This window comes from Nerophis ophidion, linkage group LG03 (assembly GCF_033978795.1).
Source record: "Nerophis ophidion isolate RoL-2023_Sa linkage group LG03, RoL_Noph_v1.0, whole genome shotgun sequence".
Taxonomy (NCBI): domain Eukaryota; kingdom Metazoa; phylum Chordata; class Actinopteri; order Syngnathiformes; family Syngnathidae; genus Nerophis; species Nerophis ophidion.
The window spans coordinates 9,919,799-9,931,300 of NC_084613.1; the positions used below are offsets into that span (position 1 = coordinate 9,919,799).

The following is an 11,502-nucleotide window of genomic DNA, read 5'->3' on the forward strand; positions in this document are numbered from 1 at the left end:
ATATACACACATACATATATACTGTAGATGTATGTATACATATGCATATATATACATTCATAGATACATACATACACATATATATATAAATACATATATATAAATATACATATATACATACATATATACACATATGTCCATATATATATACATACATACATATATACACACATATGTATGTACTGTATATGCATACATATATACACAGTGACTATATGTATAAAGTATATATATCTAACGTGTGTATATCTATCTATATACATACATACATATACACTGTAAATGTATGTATACATATGCATATATATATATACATTCATATATACATGTATACACACACATAAATACATATATACACATACATACATATACATATATAAATACATAAATCCACATATATACATACATATATACACATATGTACATATATAAATACATACATATATATACATAGATATATACATACATACATACATACATACATACATATATATATTGTAAATGTATGTATACATACGTATATATATATACATTCACATATACATATATATGCATATATATAAATACATCTACATACATATACACATATATATATATAAAGACATAAATATACATATATACATACATACACATACCCATGTACACATATAAATACATATATATATATATACACACATATATATATATAAATACATATATATACATACTGTACATATATACACATATGTACATATATCCATATACAAATGTATGTATACATACATACATACATGTATACATATATATATATATACACACATAAACACATGTATTTATATACATACATATATACATAGTGACTATGTATGTATACAGTATATATACTGTATCTAACATGTGTATATCTATCTATATACAAATGTATATATATATATATATATATATATATATATATATATATCCATCCATTTTCTACTGCTTATTCCCTTTCGGGGTCGCGGGGGGGCGCTGGCGCCTATCTCAGCTACAATTGGGCGGAAGGATATATATATATATATATATATATATATATATATACACACACACATACATACATATACATATGTATATACAACACACACACACACACACACATGCACGCACGCACGCACACACACACACACACACACACACACACACCAAAGTCCTGACTTAAACGTGTGGACAATGCTGAAGAAACAAGTCCATGTCAGCTGAGCTGCACCAATTTTGTGAAGAGGAGTGGTCAACAACTCAACCACCAGCGTACTTACAGCATGTGCACACGTGTCCATGAAAACCCTCAAAAGGTTAACTCGCCCCATACCTGTTTGACCCTCTGACCCGTGGGACTGTCGGCGATGGTGAAGCCGAAGCCCTCCGCTCCTTTCACCATGGTGACGGTCAGCAGCTCCGCCGTCGTCGCCCCCCCGCCGCCGCCCGCCGGCCCCGAGGAGGCCATGGACACGTTGTCGTCGTGGGGCGTGAGCGCGGAGGAGGAACCGGGCGTGGTGGGCGGCAGGGACGAGCCGTCCAGGTGCGTGTCCCCCGGGTGGGAGACCCCGGCCTGGGCCAGGGCCTGAGCCGGGAGCTGGGAGCTGAGGGACAAATACTCCAGGTAGGGGTCGTAGCTGCCGCGGCCGTTCACCACCAGGGGGCGGTGCTCCATCCCGATGGGCGTCATGGAGGCGCTGGCGGCGTTGGGGTCCTCGGGGTCGAAGGGCAGGGGGTAACCTCGGCAGAGCACCAGAGTCACGCTCTGACCGATGGGCACCGACTGGAAGAGCTTGACCACGTCGGCGTGGGTGGTGCCCAGCACGCAGATGTCGTTCACGTACACGATGACGTCGCCTGCGGAGGCAAGACGCACGCGATAATATTTTATACTTCATACAAACCTCAACAACCTTTTAAACTTTAATAATGTGAAAGAATGGGGCCGCTTTCAGTGATTTCCAGCGTGGAACTGTCTTAGCATGCCACCTGTGCAACAAATCCGGTCGTGAAATTTCCTCACTCTTAAATATTCCCAAGTCAACCTTGGGCTTTATTATAAGAGAATGGAAGAGTTTGGGAACAACAGCAACCAAGTGGTAGGCCACGTAAACTGAGAGTGATGAGTGTGTTGTTGCACTGTCACAAAGTGTGTTGTTGCACTGTCACAAAGTGTGTTGTTGCACAAAGTGGGTTTTTGCACTGCCACAAAGTGTGTTATTCCACTGTCACTTAAGTGTTGTTGCAGTGTCACTTAAGTGTGTTGTTGCACTGTCACAAAGTGTGTTGTTGCATTGTCACAAAGAGTGTTGTTGCACTATCACTTAAGTGTGTTGTTGCACTGTCACAAAGTGTGTTGTTGCACTGTCGCAGAGTGTGTTGTTGCACTATCGCAAAGTGTGTTGTTGCACTGTCACAAAGTGTGTCGTTGCACTGTCGCAAAGTGTGTTGTTGCACTGTCACAAAGTGTGTTGTTGCACTGTCACAAAGTGTGTTGTTGCACTGTCACAAAGTGTGTTGTTGCACTGTCACTTAAGTGTGTGTTGTTGTAGTTTCACAAAGTGTGTCGCTGCACTATCACAAAGTGTGTTGTTGCACTGTCACTTAAGTGTGTTGTTGCACTGTCACAAACTGTGTTGTTGCACTGTCACTTAAGTGTGTTGTTGTAGTGTCACAAAGTGTGTTGTTGCACTGTCATTAAGTGTGTTGTTGTACTGTAACAAAGTGTGTCTTTGCACTGTCACAAAGTGTGTGATTGCACTGTCACAAACTTTGTTGTTGCACTGTCACTTAAGTGTGTTGTTGTAGTGTCACAAAGTTTGCGTTGCATTGCCACTTATGTGTGTTGTTGCACTGTCACTTAAGTGTGTTGTTGAACTGTCACTTAAGTGTGTTTTTCCACTGTCACAAAGTGTGTTGTTGCACTGTCACAAAATGTGTCGTTGCACTGTAACAAAGTCTGTTTTTGCACTGTCACTTATGTGTGTTGTTGCACTGTCACTTAAGTGTGTTGTTGCACTGTCACAAACTGTGTTGTTGCACTGTCACTTAAGTGTGTTGTTGTAGTGTAACAAAGTGTGTCGTTGCACTGTCACAAACTTTGTTGTTGCACTGTCACTTAAGTGTGTTGTTGTAGTGTCACAAAGTGTGTCGTTGCACTGTCACTTATGTGTCTTGTTGCACTGTCACTTAAGTGTGTTGCTGCACTGTCTATTAAGTGTGTTGCTGCAGTGTCACAAAGTGTGTTGCTGCACTGTCACTTAAGTGTGTTGTTGCACTGTCAAAAAGTGTGTTGTTGCACTGTGACCTAAGTGTGTCATTGCACTGTCACAAGCTTTGTTGTTGCACTGTCACTTAAGTGTGTTGTTGTAGTGTCACAAAGTTTGCGTTGCACTGTCACTTATGTGTGTTGTTGCACTGTCACTTAAGTGTGTTGCTGCACTGTCACTTAAGTGTGTTGCTGCAGTGTCACAAAGTGTGTTGCTGCACTGTCACTTAAGTGTGTTGTTGAACTGTCACTTAAGTGTGTTGTTTCACTGTCACAAAGTGTGTTGTTGCACTGTCACAAAGTGTGTCGTTGCACTGTAAAAAAGTGTGTTGTTGCACTGTCACATAAGTGTGTTGTTGTAGTGTCACAAAGTGTGTCGTTGCACTGTCACTTATGTGTGTTGTTGCACTGTCACTTAAGTGTGTTGTTGTAGTGTCACAAAGTGTGTCACTGCACTATCACAATGTGTGTTTTTGCACTGTCACTTAAGTGTGTTTTTGTAGAGTAACAAAGTGTGTCGTTGCACTGTCACAAACTTTGTTGTTGCACTGTCACTTAAGTGTGTCGTTGCATTGTCACAAACTTTGTTGTTGCACTGTCACTTAAGTGTGTTGTTGTAGTGTCGGAAAGTGTCTTGTTGCACTGTCACTTAAGTGTGTTGCTGCACTGTCTATTAAGTGTGTTGCTGCAGTGTCACAAAGTGTGTTGCTGCGCTGTCACTTAAGTGTGTTGTTGAACTGTCACTTAAGTGTGTTGTTGTAGTGTCGGAAAGTGTGTCGTTGCACTGTCACTTATGTGTCTTGTTGCACTGTCACTTAAGTGTGTTGCTGCACTGTCTATTAAGTGTGTTGCTGCAGTGTCACAAAGTGTGTTGCTGCGCTGTCACTTAAGTGTGTTGTTGCACTGTCAAAAAGTGTGTTGTTGCACTGTCACCTAAGTGTGTTGTTGCACTGTCACAAACTTTGTTGTTGCACTGTCACTTAAGTGTGTTGTTGTAGTGTCACAAAGTTTGTGTTGCACTGTCACTTGTGTGTTGTTGCACTGTCACTTAAGTGTGTTGCTGCACTGTCACTTAAGTGTGGTGCTGCAGTGTCACAAAGTGTGTTGCTGCACTGTCACTTAAGTGTGTTGTTGAACTGTCACTTAAGTGTGTTGTTGTAGTGTCACAAAGTTTGTGTTGCACTGTCACTTATGTGTGTTGTTGCACTGTCACTTAAGTGTGTTGCTGCACTGTCACTTAAGTGTGGTGCTGCAGTGTCACAAGGTGTGTTGCTGCACTGTCACTTAAGTGTGTTGTTGAACTGTCACTTAAGTGTGTTGTTGTAGTGTCACAAAGTTTGTGTTGCACTGTCACTTATGTGTGTTGTTGCACTGTCACTTAAGTGTGTTGCTGCACTGTCACTTAAGTGTGGTGCTGCAGTGTCACAAAGTGTGTTGTTGCAGTGTCACAAAGTGTGTTGTTGCACTGTCACAAAGTGTGTCGTTGCACTGTAAAAAAGTGTGTTGTTGCACTGTCACAAAGTGTGTCGTTGCACTGTCACTTAAGTGTGTTGTTGCACTGTCAACTTGTAAGTAGGTTAGATGTACTTATTGAATATGATTAAAATCAAAAGTAAGTTAACCTAATAGTTGCAACTACAGAACACCAAATTTCAAGTGACCTTCCAATGAGCCCACGCACAGTACGCAGAGAGCTCCAAAGAATGGCTTTCCATGGCCGAGCGGCTGCATCTAAGCCATACAACGCAAAATGTGGGATGCAGTGGTGTAAAACACGTCGCCACTAAACTCGAGAGCAGTGGAAACGCCTTCTCTGGAGTGATGAATCGCACTTTTCCATCTGGCAATCAGTTCGGAGGTTGCATTGTACCGAGTGTGAAATTTGGTGGAGGAGGAATTATGGTGTGGGGTTGTTTTTGAGGAGTTAGGTTGATTAGCAACACTAAATGGTCCCTGGTGTGTGAATGTGAGCGTGAAAGTTGTCTATCTGTGTTGGTCCTGCGATCATCATTTATTCTCCACAGAAAACCTTCCGTGGAAGGAAAAACATGTAGGACTCTTGTTCTTCTCCTGCTTTTACTCCGTCTTCCGAGTGTTTTCAAAAAGCGAGAGGTTCCACGGCCACTTCAATTCACCGTGACGACCCACATCCAGGAACCGGACGAGAACCGAAGACGGCGTCGTCTTGGCGACGAGGAAATCAGAGACCCAAGTCACCAAAAGACTGGACAACGACGTGAATATTTACCGGGGATGATGCTGAATTCAACAATGTTCCGTTACGTTTTCAATTACTTTATTATGATAGATTTTTAAATATTACTACCGTATTTCCTCGAATCGGCGCCGGAGCGCTAATTCATTTAAAACCTCTTCTCACTCCGGCGCTTACCAAAGGCATGCGGTAAATTTAGGCCCGCGCTTATAAATTTGAGTGTGATGTAAGGTATGATAGCAAAATCACTTCTACTCGTTTTAATTGATGACGTTCTTTGAACGGGTCGCCAAAAGTTGTTTATTGATCAAGCTCTCTCTCCTGTGTCTTTGATGTAACATGAGGACTTTAGTTGACCTGGGCATATGTGTCATCTATTCTTGACCCCCAACAGAGCTAAATTGTTCCCCTTTCCTGAGTGACCGACCCCCCCCCCCACCTCCTTCTGGGCAAACGACACCCTCTCCTTTTTCACAGGACTTTGGGTATTCATTCCACTGGTGTACTGTATGTAAATGAGCATGTATAATTGTCATGTCAAATTCTAAAGGAGTTAGAACAAGCGGAAACGAACGGATGTTTGGTCTCGCTTTGCAAAGCTTGTTATTATTTGTTTGTTACTTTAATAAATCATTTTAAAGCTATTTGTCACTAAAGGATCGTCTTTAAGAAATTTCCACGACAAAGGATACCATCATGAAAAGCACATTTAATAAAACAAACGTTATTATGGTCTTACCTTTACTTATAAATGAAGTCCATGCGCAGCTCCTTCTGATCAAAAGCATCAATAACTTGTTTATAGAAGTCTTCCTTATCTTTCTTCAGTTTTAAAAGTCTCTCTGTCTCGATGGAGATCTTCCTTTATGACCTCCTGCTTTGATTGAAAGTCCAGTTTAGAAAACGGTTTTATTTTAGATATGTAATCCTCCATGTTAAAAGTGTAAGCGAGAGGAAAAAATAAACGATTGCTGCTTGTTGTCACTTCTTCTGCAGCCGAGTAGCCGCAAGAAGGATCACTAGCGCCCTCTACCACCAGGAGGCATTTAATGACTCATATTTGACACACGCAGCTACGGTATAGTAATAAAACATAGCTTATTACTGTTCTTTTTAGCATATTCAATAGCTTGGACCTTAAATCCTACTGAATAGTTCTTAATCTTCTTCCCTTTTTGCGATTTCGAATGATTGAAATCAGCCTCCTCCATTTTGAAAATGATGACAGGTGAAGTGTCACTCGTGACGTGACGAGTTTGACCCGGTGGAAATTCTAGGCAGGCGGTAATTCAAGGAAATACGGTCTATTTGACAGTTTTACTTTTCCGTAACAGAGAACAAGATATAATCCGTCATTTTTATAATTCTGTGTTATTTTGCCCGATAAACATCTAGAAAAGACAATCCGGCATCTACAAAAACCCCAAAACCAGTGAAGTTGTCATGTTGTGTAAATGGTTAATAAAAACAGAATACAACGATTCGCAAATCCTTTTCAACTTATATTCAATTGAATAGGATAAGATATTTCATGTTCACACTGGAAAACGTTGTTTTGTTTTGCAAATGTTACCTAATTTGGAATTTGATGCTTGCAACATGATTCAAAAAAAGCTGGCAGAGGTGGCAAAAAAGACTGAGAAAGTTGAGGGATGCTCATCAAACACTTATTTGGAACGGGCTAATTGGGAACAGGTGGGTGCCATGATTGGGTATAAAAGCAGCTTCCAAGAAATGCTCAGTCGTTCACAAACAAGGAGGGGGCGAGGGTCACCACTTTGTCAACAAATGGGTTAGCAAATTGTCCGACAGTTTAAAGAACAACATTTCTCAACCAGCTATTGCAAGGAATTTAGGGATTTCACCATCTACGGTCTGTAATATCATCAAAAGGTTCAGATAATCTGGAGAAATCACCGCACATTACGGACCTTACTGCATCAGAAATTGACATCAGTGTGTAAAGGATATTACCACATGGGCCCAGGAACACTTCAGAAAACCACCGTCCGTAACTACAGTGGGTCGCTACATCTATAAAAGCAAGTTAAAACAATACTATGCAAAGCCAAAGCCATTTATCAACAACACCCAGAAACGCCGCCGCCTTCACTGGGCCCAAGCTCACCTAAGATGGACTGATGCAAAGTGGAAAAGGGTTCTGTGGTCTGACGAGTCCACATTTCAAATTGTTTTTTGGGAAATGTGGACGTCGTGTCCTCTGGAACAAAGAGGAAAAGAATCATCCGGATTGTTCTAGGCGCAAAGTGTAGAAGCCAGCATCTGTGATGGTATGGGGGTGTATTAGTGCTCAAGGTATGGGTAACTTACATATCTGTGAAGGCACCATTAATGCTGAAAGGTACACACAGGTTTTGGAGCAACATGAGTTGCCATCCAAGCGACGTTATCATGGACGCCCCTGCTTATTTCAGCCAGACAATGCCAAGCCACGTGTTACAACAGCGTGGCTTCGTAGTAAAAGAGTGCGGGTACTAAACTGGCCTGCCTGTAGTCCAGACCTGTCTCCCATCGAAAATGTGTGGCGCATTATGAAGCCTAAAATACGACAATATGGAAACGGGGTTTGTATTTCAATATTCCTAATTAAAAATAGTCACTGGAGAATTAGCTGCTGGTAATTTCGTAGGTTTCATTTTAAAATTAAATGAAAACTCGCCAGTTTTTATGTTTCGCATGTTGTTACTGAGGGGCGGCACAGCTCGGTTTGGCAGAGTGGCCGTGCCAGCGACTTGGGGGTTCCAGGTTCGATCCCCCCCGCTTCCACCATACTCGTCACTGCCGGTGTGTCCTTGGGCAAGACACTCTACCCACCTGCTCCCATTGCCACTCACACTAGTTTTAAATGCCATCCATCCATCTTCTTCCGCTTATCCGCGATTGGGTCGCAGGTGCAGCAGCCTAAGCAGGGAAGCCCAGACTTCCCTCTCCACCAGCCACTTCGTCTTGGTTGAAATGTAACCTAGATATTGGGTTTTCACCATGTAAAAGCGCTTGGAGTCACTAGAGAAAAGCGCTATATAAGTATGTGGAGAAGCGGAGCCGGCGAATGAGCAGTGGGGCAGGAGGCGGAGAAGCGGAGCGTGCCGGGAACGACGTACGCCAAATGTGACGGACTCTCGCCGTTATGGGGGTTCCCAGGACCATCAAGGAAGGACATTGCTTGAGCAGGTTTGACTTGGTTTATTTTTCAATAAGCTCTGTCTGCAGGTCTGGTCGCTTTCCAACTCTTTCCTCCACTGCTTGCTCCTCGGTCTCTTTTCAACCGCCCCCGTAGTAGTCGTCGCCGTCTTGCTCTCCGTCTTTTCCGCTCTTTCTTCACTGTTACAGGTGCTGCGTGCTCTCCAACTCCTTCTGCCCCGTTCTCTCCTCCTTCTCCCCTTTGATACATCAGGAGGAGATATGTCAATCGTGTACAGGTGCGCGATCCACACACCTGATCTCGCTTGCGGCGTCGCTTCCGACACGCCCCGCCGTTGTGGGGGTTCCCAGGACCATCAAGGAAGGACATCGCTTGAGCAGGTTTGATTTGGTTTATTTTTCAATAAGCTCTGTCTGCAGGTCTGATTGCTTTCCAGCTCCTTCCTCCACTGCTCGCTCCTCGGTCTCTTTTCAGCCACCCCCGTCGTCGTCGTCGCCGTCTTGCTCTCCGTCTTTTCCGCTCTTTCTTCACTGCTACAGGTGATGCGTGCTCTCCAACTCCTTCTGCCCCATTCTCTCCTCCTTCTCCCCTTTGATACATCAGGAGGAGATATGTCAATCGTGTCCTGGTGCGCGATCCACACACCTGATCTCGCTTGCGGCGTCGCTCCCGACACGCCCTGCCGTTCTGGGGGTTCCCAGGACCATCAAGGAAGGACATCGCTTGAGCAGGTTTGACTTGGTTTATTTTTCAATAAGCTCTATCTGCAGGTCTGGTCGCTTTCCAGCTCCTTCCTCCACTGCTCGCTCCTCGGTCTCTTTTCAGCCTCCCCCGTCGTCGTCGTCGCCGTCTTGCTCTCCGTCTTTTCCGCTCTTTCTTCACTGCTGCAGGTGATGCGTGCTCTCCAACTCCTTCTGCCACGTTCTCTCCTCCTTCTCCCCTTTGATACATCAGGTGGAGATATGTCAATCGTGTCCAGGTGCGCGATCCACACACCTGATCTCGCTTGCGGCGTCGCTCCCGGCACGCCCCGCCGTTGTGGGGGTTCCCAGGACCATCAAGGAAGGACATCGCTTGAGCAGGTTTGACTTGGGTTATTTTTCAATAAGCTCTGTCTGCAGGTCTGGACGACGGCGATGGTGGTCGGGCAAAGTCAGAGCGAGCCTTGCACTCCTCTGACCCTGCGAGCTGGACTCACGCCCAGCTGCTCGCTGCCTAAACTGCTCGTTTCAGGCTCTCTTCCTTCCCGACTTTCATGTGGCTCCCTCTGCCCGCCACGCTCCCTCTTATCTGGCCAGCATCTCTTTCTGTTTCATCTCAATTTTGTTCCTTTTTTGTCCGACTCGCACTTAATTACGGTCTCGTTATCTTTTCATGTCATCCGACACCTCTTTTTCCCCCCCCCCCTCTCTCCCTCCTTCCACTTCTCCACTTTTTACCCTGATTTGTCAGCTTTCCCCTCCCTCTCGGCCTCTTTCTTTCTCTGCAACTTGCTGCTCTCCCCTGTGACATTGCTGCCAACACACACACACACACACACACACACACACACACACACACACACACACACACACACACACACACACACACACACACACACACACACACACACACTCTCTCGTGTATTTCTGAACTTCTTGGGACCTACAAATAATGCCTCCCTCTTTAGGACCAACCTCTCTAGATATATAAAAATGTGCATTAATAATACAAACCCCGTTTCCATATGAGTTGAGAAATTGTGTTAGATGTAAATATAAACAAAATACAATGATTTGCAAATCATTTTCAACCCATATTCGGTTGAATATGCTACAAAGACAACATATTTGATGTTCAAACTGATAAAACATTTTTTTTTGTGTGCAAATAATCATTAACTTTAGAATTTGATGCCAGCAACACGTGACAAAGAAGTTGGGAAAGGTGGCAATAAGTACTGATTAAGTTGAGGCGTTTTCATCAAACACTTATGTGGAACATCCCACAGGTGTTCATGCTGATTGGGAACAGGTGGGTGACATGATTGGGTATAAAAAGCAGCTTCCGTGAAATGCTAAGTAATTCACAAACAAGGTCACCAATTGGTAAGCAAATTGTCGAACAGTTTTAGGACAACATTTCTCAACGAGCTATTGCAAGGAATTTAGGGATTTTACCATCTACGGTCTGTAAAATCATCAAAAGGTTCGGAGAATCTGGAGAAATCACTGCACGTAAGCGATGATATTACGGACCTTTGATCCCTCAGCCGGTGCTGCATCAAAAACCGATATCGGTGTGTAAAGGATATCGCCACATGGGCTCAGGATCACTTCATAAAACCACTGTCAGTAACTACGGTTGGTCGCTACATCTGTAAGTGCAAGTTAAAACTCTGCTATGCAAAGCGAAAGCCATTTATCAACAACACCCAGGAACGCCGCCGACTTCGCTGGGCCAGAGCTCATCTAAGATGGACTGATGCAAAGTGGAAAGGTGTTATGTGGTCTGACGAGTCCACATTTCGAATTATATTTGGAAACTGTGGACGTGGTCTCCTCCGGAACAAAGAGGAAAATAACCATCCGGATTGTTATAGGCGCAAAGTTCAAAAGTACTTTGGATGGATTTATGTCCTAACTTGTTCACCATATGGACGATTCTTTGGATGGATGGATGGATTAATGTCCTAACTTGTTCACTGGTCCTCACATGGACGGTATTTTGGATGGATTGATGGATTAATGTCCTAACTTGTGCACCGGTACTTTGGATGGATGGATGGATTTATGTCCTAATTTGTTCACCGGTCCTCATATTGACGGTACTTTGGATCAATGGATTCATGTTCTAACTTGTTCACCAGTCTTCATATTGACGGTT

General features: G+C 43.6%; 1 protein-coding gene across 12 annotated transcripts in view; it reads right to left on the bottom strand.

The window, feature by feature from the left end:
- The window catches only part of LOC133549093 (membrane-associated guanylate kinase, WW and PDZ domain-containing protein 2-like), a 292,488-nt gene that overhangs the window by 62,405 nt on the left and 218,581 nt on the right, over positions 1–11,502 (bottom strand). For all 12 annotated transcript variants that reach the window (XM_061894219.1, XM_061894221.1, XM_061894216.1 and 9 more), the window contains exon 10: positions 1,325–1,848. In XM_061894219.1, the coding sequence (XP_061750203.1) occupies positions 1,325–1,848 (524 nt within the window). The remainder of the gene's footprint in view (positions 1–1,324; positions 1,849–11,502) is intronic.